Source organism: Sesamum indicum, linkage group LG1, assembly GCF_026168435.1.
Source record: "Sesamum indicum cultivar Baizhima isolate 11 linkage group LG1, ASM2616843v1, whole genome shotgun sequence".
NCBI lineage: Eukaryota > Viridiplantae > Streptophyta > Magnoliopsida > Lamiales > Pedaliaceae > Sesamum > Sesamum indicum.
In genome coordinates, this window is record NC_142657.1 from 20,315,793 (window position 1) to 20,335,028 (window position 19,236).

The window sequence follows — 19,236 nt, forward strand, 5'->3', positions numbered from 1 at the left end:
ATTATGCGCAGCCCATTGTTTGTTTAAAAATAAAATAAAGTATCAATCGATAAGCATAATTCCTTGAACCCAGTAATAAGGTATTGAGTCTACACTTTTCTCTTTTATTACCAAAAATGGGAAATGGGGTATGAATAGGGAGAAAGCAGCCTTTTGAGGTTGTCAAGAAATGGACGGAGCGGAATGTTTTGAGGGTAGCATTTGGGCCCGCCAAATGATGGCTAGAAAGTATGAGCTTATCCATAAAGCCTCTATCTTTTTCACTATTTCCACTCAAACATAAAACAAAATTTAAGTAATAATGATAGAAAGCATTTAGAAAAGTGAATGAGCTGACATGTGTACATCATTTTCGACCAAAAGAAATAAAATCGCAGATATTTGTCCAAACGCTGTTAGAAGACACTGATCGTATCAAAAAATTCTGCAGAAACATTTTTTTGGATATTATAAAAGTTGAGTAGGGTAGCAGGGTGAAGTTTGCTCAAAATTGTCCACCAGTTGTGGAAGAAACCCACTGTGACTTTGGTTCCCTACTCCGATTTTCAGTAGAGTATGTTTTTAATTTTGTTAAATATTTATGTAAAAATGAGAAGATATTTGAATTAGTTGATTAGGCTATAGTTTTATGTTGTTAGTAGTGCTATATTAATATATTTTCTATGTAGTGAAGGGTAATTTTATTTTTTATTGTTAATAATGTTAAATCCATGCATCTTTTATTTAGGTGAAATTGATGGCATATTCTTTTATTGATTTACAACTGTTAATAGTGTTCATACCACAACATTACAAGAGAAAAACATATTATTAGCGGGGGAATTGGGAAACGCGGGGGACCAAGCGGGAGTGTAATCATCTATTTTTAAGCAGCAATTGACAAGTAGCATTCGACATGGACCAGAGAAAGACGAACAGGAAATAAATAAAATTACCATTTGTCTGATACAAAGTCGGATTAAATCTGGCATTGGTTTCAGAAGACAAAGGTAACACAGATGCAAGGAGCTTCAAGAAGGACGAGCTCTGATTATTCCTTGATAAGTTGTTTAGTAATACGCTTTGCGTGGATTGTTCTGCAACAAACAAAAGTGAAGCAAGCATGAGATAATTCTATGGCAAAAAATCGCAATTTTCTCCAAACACAACTACGAAGAATATGGATGACCACAAATCATACAAAATATGTGGATAATGAAGAAAAGAGCTGTTTAGAAACTATACCAAGGGATTTGGTCTGTAACGATAACCAAGCATCATCCGCTTCTTGTACTGCTCATAAATGTCATCATCAGGTGTAACCTCTCCTGGAGCTTGTGCACCAACACCAAGGTTATCCTTTTTCACGTCGCCTGCCATAATCGGTGCCGCAATCCCACTTTTGGAGCTTCCCAGGCCCTCACCTGCAGTTCACGCCCAGGTTACATGTGTACAATAGTTCTACTCACAGACTTCAATGGCAATATGCAAAAGCAACCCGACAGTGAACCCGTCCATAGCCAAAAGCCCCATATGAGCTTGTGCAACCAACTACCCAAAAGCTAGGAACAAAGTAGGGGAAGGGGACACTTAAACCGGGCTCTCTATCTCCCACGCTGAGGAAAGCACCAAGTCACGTGCGATTGTCATTAAGTTAATGAATTTTATTTTCAACCATATCCAGTTACTATCTTCTTTAATATTATCGAAACCCTTCCTTCTCAAGAACATCACTGTCACAATCCCATAACATATCAGATCAAAATAACTTAAAGGCAACTCACTCTGATACCAGTTAACTACTGCCTTTCTCAGGACATGCATAAGAACAGTATATGCTACCTCAAAAGCGTGAGGATTGTAAATCTGTACTTAACATCTTGTGATTGCTAGTTGCCACGTAAAGCCAAACAAGCAACAAACCCTCAGTTTCATAAAATCATTACATACTCAAGCCACTAAGATCCATATTCAGACAAATTATGCATTTAAATAATCCTCAACAGCTCAGCTCTTCTGCAACCTAACGGAACCTAGAAGGATAAGCTGTACCAACTGAAATACATGGAACCTACAACCCAGCTTTTTAAACACTAGATATATGAAATCGACAACTCAGCTGCACCCAAAATGATGGAACCTACTAAACCTATAACTATACTAGGAAAACCATTAAAGACGGTCTTAAGAAAATAAAGTCAAAAGTGAAAACCATAATTCTTAATATATACATATTGTGAGAATCTTTACCTTCCTTCCAACCCATTTTGGATAAGAGTCGATGACCAATATTATCAGCCTGAATCTTTGCCTTATCCACATACTCCTTTGCAGCTTTCCGTGCGGCTGCATCATTACAGGTTGCCAGAAACTTCTCAAGCTCTTCAGGAGGAATATAATCACCCATGTGGTGCCCTCTCTTCGGAGCTGTACGCATCATGAGAAGCACTCACAAAGTTATTAAAGGGTGAAACCTGAATGATGCCTCAACAGATATGAACTCCTAATAAAAGTATCAATGCAAGAAAAGGAAAAAATGCCAAAACAGGAAAAGATCAAATAAAACCATTCAGATAAATGTGAACCTAGCGGGGATGCAGGTGGGGGCATTTCATCCTTCAAGTGTTTAGGCGGCCTGAGTTTCTCTTCTTGGGCAGCCTTCTTCATGTAATATTCCATCATTGCTATAGGATCTGAGCCAGTCGGGGCACTTGATTCACCTACCAGATTTTCACATACATAGGATACCAAATATTAAACACTTGCAACAAAAATCACATCACTAAAGGAGACAGTAGATATGATAAGATACACCAAATTGAAACAATTAATCTCAGGAAAAAATAGAAAGGTTAAATCTCCACAAGCGGGTCCATGGTGTCTTCAAGACCAGCAATACAAAACCATAAAGTAGCACGTTCACATCACTAGTTCTTGTCGGAAACAATTTACGTGCATGCATCGAGTTCCTCTCCATATATACACAGGACCACTTCATAACTACTCACAAGAACATCAAAGCTTAGTATGACACCCACTATACACATCATGATTTTCCAAGTAATCAGCAAATGTTATTTAATAAAAAATAAAGGGAAACATAAAAGTATGAATATTTAAGGACAGTTCAGTTATTATCCTATATTCCTATTTCCAGCAAACCCCTGAAACCACTTCTTTTTCGTTGGCTTTGAATACCTTTCCGTGATGATGCAAGATGAATCATAGAACTGAAAGCCAAAAATAATCCCAGAAATAGCCTAACTGATTAAAAAACATAATAAAGAGTACCATATCTTCCAGGGGCTGTTTGTAATGATGCATCTGTAGATCCTGTAACCTCTGTGGTTTCATATAAAGCGGAGGCTGGAGTTTGATATTTTGATTGCTGGTGATGTGATCTTTGAGAACTAGTCGCCGAACTGGAAGTTGCAGTGCCTAAACCACCAACAGACCCATCAGACCAAAATAGTACCATCAAGAAAAACAGTTAAGTAGACAAACTCATATATTTAGAGGACAAGTAGTTCTGCAACTTGCTCTAGTACATTGTGCTTCAACAAAACTAAGAAAACATCAAGTAATAAACGGAAAATTACATCAAAACCCCAGAAGTTAGGCCTAATTACACAAACAACCCCCCTGCTTTTTGTAAAATTACAAATACACCATCTTAGGGTGTGTTAATGTACCTCAAGGAGGGAGTGTTAGAGTAAAAGGGGGTGTAGTTGTAAATACAATTACAACCACAACGGTATAGTTTTAATTTTGCAAACGGTGTGTTCGGTGGATGGGAAGGTGGGGGTGGGGGTAAGTAGACCTAACCTCATAGGGTCAATGTAATTTACGTATAGAAGGATCAGAAAGCAAGAACAATTCACTCATAACCATTCAAATTACAAGAACTTTTGTTTTTCAACTTCAAATTTTTAAAATTGGTTAGTGCTGCAACTAAAAAGATAATTATGCATATGCTTGGACAAGATCATCTCATCACAGCTAAAAGGTATTCCCTGGACATCTCTCATATTGTGTTTGAACTACCACATATGAGCAGGCCAACAGTTTTTGTATACATGGAAAAGATGCAAACAATTAGAAATTTCATGACTTAGTTAATATTATAAAGTAAACTAATCATCTTTACTATTTGAATGGTTAATTACAAGGTGAGAGTTAGAGAATGTTTACATAGTAAACCAGCACCACAGATCTGCCAACCAAATGCTACATGTAAATTTCAGAAGTCATCTATCAGCTAACAAAGGCAAAATCCCAAACCAGAGATAAAAAGCCTCTCTAACTACAACCAATGAAAGGTTAATATCAACTCCAATAACTAGCAAAAATGCTATCATACCCTTAACCCAACAGGTAAAATTACTTTAAAAAATGGTCAACTCAATTGGCGAAGGGCATAGAAAAGAGGAAGAGTGAGATTATTGGTCTAGTCAACATGGTCCACTAGGATTTTCAATTGACATTAAGGAAAACCCAATAGACAGAGAGAGAGACGGTTCACAAGGATTTTGACTTGTACTAAGGAACGCAAAAGAGGGGATTTGCCATTCCTCTTCAATTTTGATATAGAAGTCACTTCATAATGTACTAAATCAATTAGAAGTCAAGCTACTTCTTTTCATCAAAAGTCACCTCCAGAATAGATTACTATATTTTAGCTCCTAACATGTCATTGATAGATCGGAGTAGGAAAAAAGGATTCTCGTAATTGACAATAAACAAGCTACAACTAAGTTGCTATATCTTTGAATGGTATTACCATATTGAATAGCAGGGAATAACCCATTCCAGTATCACAGATGGCTCAAACAATTTGCTACGCATTACTGGGCAAATCACATTTCCCTGAAAACTATGCATCAAAATATCCTACTTGTTTGACAATTTTATACTATTTCCTATACACTTTCCCACAAAACAGCTTTAAGACAACAATTTTCCGTAGAACTTGGGGAGCCATACACTAACCATTTTGTGATGTTTGGGAATCTCTGGTTTGGGACAAAGCCTTCTCCTCTTCACTGAGTCGATATTCATAATACTTGTAATCTGAACAACTTTCATCAAACAAAAACCTGCAGGCAACAAAGTCAATAAGATCTTGAGGTGAGAAAACCAAGTAAAACTACCTAACTACACAGAACCTAATAGTGACTTCCATAAATAAAAAGAATTTCAGAAGATACACCCTTAAGAAACAAGGCATTAGACAATTACGCAATCAGGTCCAGCTTCATGAGTTATCCAGAAGCAGATGGAGAATCGTATACACATACAAACAGCCACCTTATATTTGAAACCACAATGCCAGCGGGTGAAAAATTTTATCATCACAAGGCATAAACATCCCATGGACCCAAACAACACCCAAACAAATGCAACTCAAACATTAAAAGAATTATTGTATAACCTGCCATCAGAATCAGATATAGGAACAAGCAACTGAAAAGGAGCACCGAAATGCCAGTGCATTACCTTCTTCAGTAAGATAGCACAAAGAAGAAATTAAGACACATTAACAACCACTCAACATGTGAATTCCGAAGTTCACTTGTGAGATGTAACTAGTGATGGTGAAAAAGTGCATCCAGAGGTGAAATAAAATTATTTAACTGATAGCATGGTTTACTTTTAAGTGTGCCATTTCCATCTAACCATTTCATTCAGAGGAGAAGGAATTTCTCCAAAAGCACTGGTCGACAGAATCTTAAAAATGTGGAATACTATTTGAATTCTGAAGAGAACTCTTCTAGCAGGATTATGCCATTTCGAAACTAGGGCATTTCATTTACATAATGAAATCAAATCTCTTTCTAAGTTTGGTACAATGGTTCCCCATTAGTTAATTATATACCAAAAAAAAATGGAAAAACCAAAAAAAGGAAAAAGATATGCTTCACGCACCTCCCATTCTTCTAATTAAAAACATAAAAGGATCAGAAACATGACATGATGAAGTAAAAAGGCAATGAAGTGAAAAGGCAGTTCACATAACCATCATAATCCACCACCAAGGCAAATAACTTCCAACTACATAAAAAGCCACAAGAAATTAAGTGTGCTTACTTAAAGGGGGTATCTCCAGGGTTTTTCTGCCTAGTAACATGCTCAAACTGCCTTCCATTCTTGGCCACAAAACTCGCTAACTTGTCTGCAACCTTCCTCACTGTAGGATCACTTGGGAAAGGTGGCGCTGCATTTCACTTAAAGAACTGATTAATACCACGAGCATGAACAAGTGAATGTAAATTACTCTTGCAGCAGGCGTGCCACATTTTCCAAATCTTTCAGTGAACATCTCTTTCCACCAATGTTGATAGGGACATAAGTATGCTGCATTCATCAGATAAAAGTAATTCAAGAATGTTTTGCCCTTACTCCACCAGCTCATATGAGAAATCCCAAGAGACTTGGCCCAAAACTAAGACGGACCAAATACAAAGGTACATATAGGAGGGTTCAGGCTTTAGTAAGATATTTGCAAACAATCCAGCAAATAAGGCCTAGCTGACTAGCCCAGGCAAGTGATGGCTTACAAGAAGCCTCAACCTGAAGAAAATCAGAGTTTTGACCTGGACCGGCAACCGAAAAGCAAAGGGAAAAAAGAAAGAAACAGGGTTCTAAAATTCTTATCAAAGAAAATCAATACAAGTTTACCAGGATAAAAAGATTGGAATAGCAACAGACTCGAGGACTCACAGAAAGGCATGGCTAGCTTGTGTAGTAGTTCAGCTAAGTTCTTAAGATAATGGTAATTATACAAAAGGAAACTGCCGTAATGGACACGACTGTAGCATGCTTCGTCACATGACAAAGTGATATCAATGATCTTAAGAAAGTGGGTGCTAAAACTAGTGGATTAGTAAAAAGAAGCCCCCTCATTGAGGGCCTTTAGAAGATTCGACAATCATGAAGAACAGGACCTCTCCATAAAGGAATACGGTAAAAACAAAACACACCCTTATAAAAAAATAGTGAAATTCAACACTGTGCTGGCCTTGAAACAGATGAAAGAAGCCATAGACCTCAGGTAGTAAAGTTGAAAACTCCACCAAGTACATTGTGAGCATGATCCTGAAAAACTTCTTGCTGGTGGAATAAACAATAGATTTGCACAATCCTGCCTTTATTTGCAACGGGCAAATATGCAATAGATGAACAAAAAAAGTAATTACCAACATCAACTTGTTTTGATGACTGATCAGAACCATCATGCTGGCCCAACTTCGGCCTCTTTGTTGGCCCATCGTCAGAGGAATTTCCAGCATCCTTGTCATCTTCATCTTCATCTTCACCAAACTTAACAGAGGGCACAACGAGTTTTGACTTTTGTTTCAAGCTGAACGCGAGTTTTCCACTTGAAGGAGCTTGGGTAGCTCTTTTAGAGCCGTTAGACTTAAATTCTATGGTTGTTTTACTAATGACAGTCTTTGGGGTGGAAGTTATGGATGTGCTAGAGCTTGACCTAGATTTATCCAATACTTCGCCTTTCAACTTTGTCTCCTGCTGAAGCTGTTTGAATCTCTCCAGGAATGATCCATCATTAACAAATAAGCTAGGATCTGTTGCTTTATCCATTGCCTAACGCCAAGTATAGTTCACTGCTTACAATTACCCACTGCTTGACAAGCAAGCTCATAAGCTATTTAGTAATAGAAGTGGTCATTAAATAATTGTGACTCTAAATAAGCAGCATTGTCATGAAGTGAATGCAAACTCAGTCTTAAAAATACACCAACAGTATTTCCATGTTTCACAACAAAATTGTTTAAGTTGGTCAAAAAAGATCAGTTATTCTGAAAAACATTGGTTAGAATAAGAAACTCAAAATGACAGGTGACAGCTGATAGAAAAAATAAATAAATTTTAAATTATCAAAAAAAGAAAGAAAGAAAAGAGATCCTATATTTCAACTAAACAATACACAACAACCATCTCCCCCCACTAAGTGCCTATGTTTCTCATGCAGAACAACATGATCAGCTCAAGCATTAATTATTGAATGATCCTCAATCCTTGCAGCTCTAGCAGGTAACAATCACATGAGTAATCTCAAATTATCCATAAAATTGGGATATCAAAGGTAAACCAGACTGCAGGTTCTGCGATGGTAGCAAATAATCATTCTGACAACAATTAAGAAGGTGAAAATAGAAGAAAATACAGCCATATACTTTTATATTATTACTTTAATGAGGAACAGTTCCAGAAAACTTATTAAAATCAATCGACTATGTAACCACGTCACATACTGCAATTCAATGGAAATTCGGCTACAACTCTCATGTAGAGAAAACTGGTATTCATTCAAGAAAACAGAATCATAACAAATCCAATTGACCCAAACACTTCTCTTCAGATATTCTTTTGTGCAATTTCCGAACAACAAATGAAACAGTCAAGAGTGCAGAAAAAGTTTTCTCAATTTTAATTACTATGCATTTGTTCAACTTCCACAAGGACCATGATGTTGAATAGCCTACATCTAAAACATAAACTATCTCTAGTAAAAAGTGCATTTTCAACCATGCAAATGACAACCCATTACAAATGAATGAGAAGCAAAAGGATTTTCCACTCTGTATATAGTAATAAGCTATTTCAAGTAACTTTCTCCAACCATACCCATCAATAGGAGGAACTGAGGAAGGAAACGACTCTTTACACATAGAGCTTCTACCTATTCGATTATATCTAAGCATATACAATATTTCCTTTACTTACTTCGCATATAAACATTCAAGAACAAGAGAGATCCTCCAGAAAAAAATACAGGAAAAATCAAATCGATATAATTCAGAACCGTTGAGGAAATCCATAAATCAGAGTAAGAACCCAGCGCACCTCACACCATGTCAACATGACGCTACATCAAGTTCCTCAAACCATGTCAATTTAATAAAAAGAAGTGATCAGATCAAACAATCAATTCATCAATTCGATCAACCCGTCCGTTGCCCCCCCCCCCCGACACACACAGACTTACAAATTTAAGAGTAGTAGTGATACCAAAAACACATTAACAAATTATACCCCTACAGAAAAAAAAAAAAAAAAAAAACCCTAAAGTCGAACACAGCAGGATATGATTAACATGGGGTTCTACTTGTTTACCTGATTAAGAATGAACTGAATTAAACGATTGCACTGCTGTTAATGAAGATAGTAGGCAACACGAACCCTAATCGTATATCGGTGAATGAATAATTGCGACCACCAGATTTTGGTATTTTTCTGCGAAGGGGAAATCAATTTTTATTTACCGAGATAAAAGAATATGTCTAAGGAATGGCATAAACACGACTTAAAGGAAATTTATACGAACGGCGTCACGATTAACTGTCCTTGTGAGTTTAGGACAACTAAGTTGGCACTCGGTAGGTTGCGGCCCCAAAAGTTCACGGAATTTTCTATTTCACCCCATATTTTTCTATTTATTAGAAAGATATCCATCAAATTTTAAACAGGTATTTGCCAAAATTTATTTAAAGAACTTTTCAGCTTTTTATCGGAAATAAGTTGAAAACATTTTTATTTAGATTTCATTTATAAACTAAAATAATTTAAGTCAAATTGATCAAATTTGATAAAGTTTGAATCTAAACAAAACCCAAAATATATTTCGCATTTTCAAATTAATTATAAATTTATTATTAATATAATATTATAAGCTCTATAATTTTATTTTATTTAAAGACCTTAACAAATTATTTTTTAAAATAATATCTAGCATTTTATAAATTTAAAAAATACTTTTATAATATATATATATAGATGAAATTTTATAAATAAATTTAGGCAAACAGGGTGTTAGTTACAAATTAAGATTAAAGAATTATGTAATTAATGTGTTGGGCACATAATTATGGAGGGTGAGGCCATGTTTGGGTTGACAGTTTCACATGAGAAGAAACGAGTCTTGTCCTCGTCTTCCCGACAATGCAAGCCCATGTCCATGGACCATTTCCCTTTTATATACAAAATATAAAATTCACAAATAAAATTATTTGTTATTTAGCCATTTTGAGTATTAATTTTATTTATCTATATTATTCAATAATGCATATCTATCTATCTATTTATCTGTCAATACCTTTATACAATTGAATGACAGCCAATTAGTGTACTCGATTTATCGATCTATCGAATTTTTATTTTTTTTCTCTTCTCAATTTCATATTTTCCACTCTTTTATCAACATCTCATTTTCTCTCGTCTCAACTCCAACATCTCTTTTTCTTTAATCATCGTATATATTTTTTTAATACTTTACTAATCTAATTAATATACTTTTAAAATAATAATATTTTTTAAAAATTTTAAATTAATTATATATTTACATTTGAGTGCATTATATATCCGCATACTATATATTATTGAAAAGAGTCCGTTTGGTGTCCAAAATAATTTTAGTCTGCCATTTATTTCAAAAAAAAATTAATTTAATTATTTTTAATTTTCCCACTCATCATGACCTTTTATAACTAGCCCTTTGATAGTTATTTAATTTTTTTTCTCATGTACTTTTGTATCTCTCCAATCTATATACTATTATATATATTAACATATTATTATATATATTTAGGTAGTTTTTAACTTCACAAAAAATGAATAATATGATTTATACAAATATTTTATCGAAATAATTTGAAAAAATTATGCATATATGTAGGATGTTTCACGTTTAAGTGTACCACAAACTACTAGTATTAATACACCGACCACAAAAAATATGCAATTAGCAGTAAACTTGACATTATGAATTCTTGAAACTTTGATGTTTATTTACAATGTAAGTCCTCGTAATTGAATTAAGAAAGATAATACGTAAAATTTTCTGAATCGATTTAAAACCAATATCTAAAATTAGATTTAAATGATTTTTAAATGATAATTAATAAATACTTATCTAATAAATAAATTATAAAATATAAAAATATAGGTCCAAAGAAAAGAATGAATGTCCCACGGCAAAAAGTCACAATCTTTTGTTTGTGCATTCGGATCATGGGCACATGCTACACATGACAATACCTTATACACAAAATCCCCCTTTTTCTTCTTTGGAATATTTCAAGTAAAGTAGTCCTACATGTGACGTTGCAAAGGATAGCTAGAATACTTCTATCAACCCCTTTGGCTATGAGGATTTGACTGATCTAAATTTGTGTTTTGAGTGTAAATATAATATTTTTTTTTATGTTGTTTCGAATATGATAAAAGAAGATTTTTGAGTTAGTATAAATGACATCATTAAATATAAACGAATCGTACGAGCCATGTTGCTATCTTTTATATGAAGCATGATTTCTGACAATCAATCTTAATGGGAAGTCATCATCAGGTGAGGCATTAAGTTTATGACAAGGTGAACTTCACAAATTTTAAGGAGACTTTGATCAAGATGTCAATGAAGACCGCTATTATAGAATAATTATATTTATACCCCTAATTTATAGTATATTTATACCAACTCATCTAATCTTTTACATAATTATAGAAACTATCCCGGTGTAGGGGTAGTTCATGTAATACCATTGACATTTATGGAGTGCATGTGTAATTTTTTAAAAGGAATGATGACTTGTGTAAATGATATTGAAGTTTTTAATAGATGTATGTGTAATTTTTAAAAAAATAATAAGAATAATTTATATAAATAAATTAAGAATCACGAGGGTAGATGTAATAGTCCCATAATCATATGATCTCAGTTCAATGAAAACTTTATGATGTTTAAATTTTGTTATTTATGAAGGAAAGGAGTGAAGTTGTTTGCAGTGAAGTGAAGGGCATGGCTATCTATGGCAACACTTTTACAGTAAGTGGGGTCACGTGCCTTCTCACCACCTTCTTTATTGTAACAAAACTACCCTTTTCTTTCTGTCTGTGTCGGCTCATCAACTGTCATCATCCTTTCCTAGTCCTAACCGCAATTCCCCCATCTTCCCAGGGGTATTTTCGTCCTACCCTCACTTATATAACGTTCCACTCCTACAACCCCCCGACATCCTTCTTCCTCCATTCCGTCCTCTGCTCTCATTCTTACCTCAGATACACATTTAGAAATGGGGCTGACCCGAAATTTCTTGGTCAGCACAGCCACGGTGCTGCTGGCCCTGGCTCTGGCGGCGAACGCCTGCTCGCCGTCCGACCGGGCAGCTTTGCTGGATTTCAAGGCAGCCTTGAACGAGCCGTACTTGGGCATATTCAACACATGGTCAGGCACCGACTGCTGCACCAACTGGTACGGCGTCAGCTGCGACCCGGAAACCAAACGGGTCGCTGATATTGTCCTCCGTGGGGAGTCCGAGGACCCAATCTTTGAAAAGGCCGGCCGCTCCGGCTACATGACCGGTTCTATCTCCCCCTCCATCTGCCAGCTCGACCGCCTCACCACCCTCGTCGTCGCCGACTGGAAGGATATCTCCGGAGAAATCCCGGCGTGCATCACCTCTCTTCCCAACCTGAGAATCCTCGACCTCATCGGGAATAAAATCTCCGGCCAAATCCCGGCTGATATAGGCAAACTGAGTCGACTCACCGTGTTGAACCTCGCCGACAACCAAATCTCCGGTTCTTTACCTTCTTCCATCGTCAACCTCAACAGCCTAATGCATTTAGAGCTTAGCAACAATAAACTCTCCGGAGAAATCCCATCAGACATCGGCAAACTATCAATGATGAGCCGGGCTCTACTGAGCCGGAACCAGCTCACCGGACCAATCCCGAGTTCCCTAGCCAGCATCTACAGGCTGGCCGATTTGGATCTATCAATGAACCAGATCACCGGCTCCATCCCAGATCAGTTCGGATCAATGCCGGTTCTCTCCACCCTAAACTTAGACAGCAACCAGCTCTCCGGCGAGATACCAACCAGTCTACTCGCCAACTCCGGCTTAAACATTTTGAACTTGAGCAGAAACGCATTAGAGGGCAACCTCCCCGACGTGTTCGGACCAAAAACATACTTCACGACGATCGATTTATCGTACAACAATTTGAGGGGTTCCATTCCGAAATCATTATCTTCAGCTAAGTACGTGGGACACTTGGATCTGAGCCACAACCACCTCTGCGGCCCGATTCCAGACGGGTCGCCGTTCGACCATCTTGAGGCCTCATCCTTCGCCAACAACGACTGCCTGTGCGGAATGCCGTTGCGTACGTGTTAAACAACTTTAATTCTTACATGGGTTGTAATTCAACGGTATATTGGTGTTGATTTTGTGTATTAATGTTGTTGTAATGGTTAACTTGAAATTGTAGTAATTCTGAATGTTGTCCGTTAAGAAAAGGTGATGGGGTTGCACGTGAAAACGTGTGCGACAGCTTTATGGTATAATGAAGTGGGCAAAGATTTGATGCTCTATCTCTCTATTATTCGGAAATAGATTATTACCGTTTGTTTGTTTACATGTATGATTAGTTGATTAGTGCAATGGTTTACTTTTAGTACGTGGTCTATGTCAATTTGTATTGTGGATGATTGAATTCTTGAGAGCAACCAAGAATGTACAACGTATGTAGGAGATGATTGTGCAGAAATTCGAAATTATTGGTGTGTAACATTATGAGCCACAATTACGACGAGATTATGCAAATGCTATGCTGTCCATCAACCTTGGATTGGATTGATTTTAAACATTAAATGATAGTGTCATGATGTTATAAATCAAAGTATTGATAGAAAGTAATTATGTATTTGTGTTATTGTCACTGTAGTCCCACCAAGAGACCTAATCATCGAATCCACTATATTACAACCGAGAAATTCAAATTTTGGTCGAGGGCAAGTGATGTACAAGGGTACCACAAGCCCATATCATACTTGTATTAGAATGGCAGAAATAACAGATACTAGTGGTAAAACAAGTTTAGATAATAAACATGGAGATGGAAAATTAAAAAATGCAGTATAGAAACAAGTATTAAACTGACTATGGGGTGGAGGAGAATCAAACAAAGGTCAAGATCAGTCTGTAGAGCAGATGCATGTTCCTATACTATTATCCCCATGTGGGCTGCCTGGAGAGACGAACATCATCTTATTATGTGGGTCACCACTCACACTAAATTCCCACAAATAATGTGTGGCTCTCACAGTCACAGAGTTTGTTGGTTTGAGTTGTGTATAGGAATTATATTATTATACTTTTTAAATGTTTTAATAAAAGAACTTAAATTTAAAAGAGTATGCAAAAATTATATCCTAAAGGATGAATAACTTTAAAACAATGATAAAACTTTATATTTCTCTGTTTCAGCCACTATAGTTGTTTTTTTGGGTTTAAATTAAATTCAGCAAACCGACATTGGGACTAGATAATATCAAGTATTAATAAAGCCCCAAAGACCATATATATATATATATATATATATATATGTATAATGTTTATAAAAGTACGTTAAATAAATGAATGCATTGGGCGACTGAACCTCCAGATAGAGTTTCTATACATAACAATAATTTAAAAAGTAGATAGGATTAACAAATAATTGAAAACAAACAGAGACACGAGGACTTGTTGTCAATTTCAGTCTCAAAGTTGTACTACTAACAGGAATGAGGAATCTCTCTGTCCAAATCACTTGTTATTGACTCCTTCACACAGTTCTCTATTTATTTATGTGCATCATCTCCATGTGAATGTGTGTGTATACATAGTATGTATAGATAGATAGATACAGGCAGGTAGGTGTGCATGGGGGCATGTACTGTCTGACTGTATAATGGCTGATCCTTCTCTATTTTTATGTTGAAGGCTTCTTCAGTTCCTTCGCGTGTGTGCCGGCAGTCATTAGTAGTTTTCCTTCCAGAAGGACCACAATTAAAGACGAAATATTTATAATCTCAAATTTTATGAATTGTATCAGTTATTATATGTAGTTCTTAGCACAAGAGACCATGTTCATTATTTTCTTGGGATTGTGTCCTGAGAAATTTCGAATTTGCACCCTATTCTCTAGGGATGAAAATTGGCATCCAACCTATGATATATGTTTTGTAGCTACGTCAAAAACAAAATATGTATATATTTTATTTATACTTATATATAACATATAAAATATCTTCCTTTTATAAATTAAAATAAATGATATAAAATAATTCATATTTTTAACATATACACAAGGAACAAATATTTCGAAAGTCTTAATATTTCACAAACTAACACAAGTAGGTCAAAATCATAAATATATATATTTATCTTTCAATAATATTATTCTTGTATTTATAAAATATATTTAATTTTTTTGATATTTTAATAATTCTAAACCAGGCCTAGAGAGTTTAACATGTCCAACCCATTGGGTCTTGGGTTCGTGGCAGGTCAAATCTTGATTCCAAGAAATTTTGGTGGGTCGAGTAAGAGATTCTGACAAACCCAACTCAAATTCGAACCATTACCATCCCTAGTATTTTTCATCATGAGTACGTCCTTTTTCAGGAATCTACATTTCCGATTCAAATCCAATATTCCAAAATCCCTCAGGAGTTAAAGGAGGTGCATACCTATATCGATGCCTAGACACTCCATTGTGATGCTCGCAGCGTATGTTTTGCTTATCATTATTAGAGTTGTTGCCTGCACCAGGGAGAACAACATCATAGAACTTTTTGCATTGCTTGCATTCAACCCCCTTCAGACTTTCCCTCTCAGATTTCTTTCGTACTGATTCAACATACTTAAAACCTAATGTTCCCGCCTTAGTTGATGTGTTCGGCTTCTCCGGTCCACCATCAGCATCCATGTCTTGTGTTTCATCATCAGAATTATCAAGTCTCATGTTTACAGGAACCAGTTTAGGAGAATTAGTTGGATCTTCCTTCATGACCTTCCCTAGGTTTTCTCTCACATTCTCCAGGGGAGTATCAAGGAAATCATCATGGGGATCAGGTCCCACACGGCTCTGATGGGCCCTAGTATCCCTCCAATAAGAAATAGGTCGCTTTGCACCGGCTGGGGGACAAGATTTTGAACTAGTTGGGCATTTTGGAGGAACAACAATACTTGAAGTAGATGGTGAGACAGGACCAGATCTTTGAATGAATCCACCACCTTTCTTGTCCTCTAATGCTTCTTGCTCATCCACTGGTTTTGTTACACCACTGGCTTCTCCAGAAGCTTTTAAAGTATTATTTTCAATATCTGCAATTAGATGTATGTAAAGAGAAAATGAGGAGTGGCAGATAAAAGTAGGATGCAAACAGAGATATCTTTCCAGCACGCACAATCCACATCTAGAAGCAAAGAACTGTGAAAGCAAGCATACTGGGAGAAATGAGACTTGCGGAACAAAAACTAAAACCATGGGGCTTACCGCATGATGTTATTGGAGTCTGATTGGCTCTAATTATTTCACTTTCATCTTCCATTTTATCAAGAGGCAGCCCAGTTTCTTGAGCATATTTCTTCAAGAGATAGTTGTATTGAGATTTTAGCCTCTTATATGCAGCAATCACGTCCCTTTTTTTCCTCTTTTCAGACAGTAATTCAGAATCTTTTACCTCAATCTGCTGCAACAACTTTCCGTGCAACTCCATCCCTTCAGAAGACTCTTGGGTTCTCTCGGAGAGACTTTTTTGTAGCTTATCAACTTTCTCTTTTAGGCCTTTCTGTTTATCTACAAGCTGTTTCCTCTCCTCCTCAAATTCTTCCAATGCCTGCCCTCTCTTGATTCTATCGAAATTATATGAATTACTTTGTTGGAGTAACTGCTGTTGAACTTTTCTTACCTCCTCCAGTTCACACGTTTTCTTCACAAGTTCTTTCTGGAGCGCCTCAACATCACTTCCACGACTCTTTACTTTTGCTGCAAGAAGCTTATTCTCTGTCTCATACTTAGTCAGTAGTTGCTCGTTATACATTATCTCTGAGGCTTGAAATTCAATCTTCTTTAGCAGATTTGCCTGCAATTCCTTCCCCTTATCTACTTCTTCAGTCTTGTCTCCAAGTCCTGATTGCAAAGCATTAACTTTACTCTCCATGTTTTCAAGATTGGAGATTAGCCCTTTTGTTTTCTCTTCATACTCCTTCAATTGGTTTTCTTTCTGTACTATCAAACAGGCCTTTGATTGATTTAGTTGGAGTAGCTTGTTTTGCAACTCCATTAGCTCATCAACTTCCTTAGATTTCTTCATTAGCTCTTGTCGCAATTCCTCAGTTTCAACCTCCAGCTTCTTTGGAATTTTCTGAAGCATTATACTTTTTTCTTCAAGCTCTTTTATTGTCATTTCATAACTATGGATGAGGGAGGATTTTGATTCAAGAAGCTTCTGCAGATTTTCATGTACTTTCCTCCCCTCATTTACTTCCAGAGTTTTCTGTTTCAACTCTTGCTGAAGTTCTTTGACGCGGTTGCATGACTGGGTTTCCATGCTAATAAATTTTGCGTTCTCCAACTTCAGCAATTGGTTCTCTTCCAGAACCTGCTGCTTTTCACCTTGAAGCCTCTTAATCTGGAGTTGCAGGTCCTTTTCCTTTTCTTTATATGCATCTTCTGCAGCTTCCTTTGCTTCAGAATATATTTGCTGCAGGCTCTGAAAATTTGGGAAAAGTTGACTGCAAAATATGTACTCTATCTGAGATATCCTGTCTTTGGCTTCCTGTATTGTGGCCACCAGAATGGTGCTGAGTCCAGAAATATATTTTGCATCAGAACTGTCAGCAGGATGTCCCAGCTTAGGAGACTTTCTTAGATTGCTTTCCATCTACAACAAGCCGATGTTTGTGAAAATGAATAGGTTAATTATAACAGCAAACTAGAAATAACGGGATCATTGCATATGATCTTCTGTCGATCATCAAAGAACAGATTTACACAAAGAGACGATATTAAACAATAGGATGAAGCATAAAATATGGATATGGCTTCTTGAATGATGACAATTTACTCAAGGAGGTCAGAACGTATCCTTTATCAAGTACTTAAAATTTTATTGAAAAGATCAGTCACTACTTCTTTCCCTGCACTGTAGTTTCATAAAACATGATTATACTCAATGAGTCTTTTCTCAAACCTGTCACCGAGATGAAAGCCATCAAGCCTGCAATATTCTTTAGAATCAGCTTTCATGGCATCTGAAGAGGGATTTTAATAAAGTGTTTACTAAGATTTCAAATTATGTGGATCTGGTACTAAAAACACTTTCCCCATAGTAAATCCAATCTAATTGTCACCGAGATGTGCTAGAACAAGTCAAATGAAATCATGTTTAGAAAGCCACTTAGCAAATCATCTTATAAAGTTTATCTCATTTTTTCGCAGAACTACTTGCATCTCTTCTTCTTTGATGTGTTACCACAAAAAAACATCTATGAAGTGAGAGATTCAGTTAGCCGGACAACCACGCACCTAAGTATTAGCTAGGTCCACCAGTTCACCAGCATTACCAAAAACATAGACAGGAACACGACGAACAATTCCTTAACCCCAAAACTTTCAGCACTAAAAATAATCATTTTGCATAAAGTAGTAAAAAATGAAGCTCAACGCAACAAATCCCAAAATGCTATACACCGGGGGAAAAAAATTAGATACATTGCAGACGTAAAGCATAAATTTGCCAAAATAATCACATAACCAAATAGAAAACAAAACAAATGAAAAGGCAAAATCACATTTTCCATAATCGATATAATTCAAGCAACTGAATCGCCAAATGCTGAGATGAACAAAACTGTTCACAACACCAACCTATTCGTCCACTGGGGCAGAGAAAAAAGAGGAGTATAGTTGGAGCGGAGCAGTCACAGGAGATCGAAGGGAGGGAGAGCTAGAAAAGGTCAGTGGCAAGAGAAGGGAGAAACCCTAATCCCAACGGGAAGTAGAGGCAAAAATGGCGGAGCGTCCACTAAGCTTTCCTGGACGCGGGAAATATTCCACGCACTTCGCTTTTGCCTTTCTGCTTAAAAAAACCATTGGCCCTATAAGACTTTCAGGAAACTTGCACTCAATATATATATATATATATTAATTTCAGAAAATAGCTATCAAAATAATTTTTCTTATTAAATAAAATTCTTTTATTTTACTTTCTAACAATTTTACCCTTTATACGAATCGTTTTATTTACTGTATTGACCTTTACAATAATATTCTTTTAACTGTACTCACTTGTTTCTAACATAACTTTTTTATAATAATTTAATTTTAAAAATTTTGATATTTTTTATTTAGTTTTTTAGTATTATTATAATTATTTTTTGTTTGAACAATTCTTTATTCATTATA

The 19,236-nt window shown here is 36.1% G+C and overlaps 3 protein-coding genes across 4 annotated transcripts; 1 reads left to right on the forward strand and 2 right to left on the reverse strand.

The window, feature by feature from the left end:
- Positions 1–846: 846 nt before the first annotated feature.
- On the reverse strand, positions 847–9,325 carry LOC105168865 (SURP and G-patch domain-containing protein 1-like protein). Of its 2 annotated transcripts, XM_011089050.3 has the most exons (9): positions 9,115–9,324; positions 7,176–7,618; positions 6,067–6,193; positions 4,969–5,075; positions 3,271–3,417; positions 2,565–2,699; positions 2,230–2,406; positions 1,225–1,403; positions 847–1,076 (listed from the first exon to the last, which is right to left on the reverse strand). In XM_011089050.3, the coding sequence occupies exons 2-9, from the start codon at positions 7,576–7,578 to the stop codon at positions 1,050–1,052; spliced, it is 1,302 nt and encodes a 433-aa protein (XP_011087352.3). In that variant the 5' UTR covers positions 7,579–7,618; positions 9,115–9,324; the 3' UTR covers positions 847–1,049. The 2 variants fall into 2 exon arrangements, with proteins under 2 accessions (XP_011087352.3, XP_088736506.1); XM_088880380.1 differs by having other exon boundaries at positions 7,176–9,325.
- A 2,671-nt stretch (positions 9,326–11,996) lies between these two features.
- LOC105168873 (uncharacterized) lies at positions 11,997–13,467 on the forward strand. The gene has a single exon (XM_011089062.3). The coding sequence runs from the start codon at positions 12,069–12,071 to the stop codon at positions 13,173–13,175; it is 1,107 nt and encodes a 368-aa protein (XP_011087364.1). The 5' UTR covers positions 11,997–12,068; the 3' UTR covers positions 13,176–13,467.
- Positions 13,468–15,375: 1,908 nt separating this feature from the next.
- Positions 15,376–18,925, reverse strand: LOC105168882 (protein gamma response 1). Its single transcript, XM_011089083.3, has 3 exons — positions 18,700–18,925; positions 16,324–17,713; positions 15,376–16,151 (listed from the first exon to the last, which is right to left on the reverse strand). The coding sequence occupies exons 2-3, from the start codon at positions 17,711–17,713 to the stop codon at positions 15,454–15,456; spliced, it is 2,088 nt and encodes a 695-aa protein (XP_011087385.1). The 5' UTR covers positions 18,700–18,925; the 3' UTR covers positions 15,376–15,453.
- Positions 18,926–19,236: the final 311 nt, after the last annotated feature.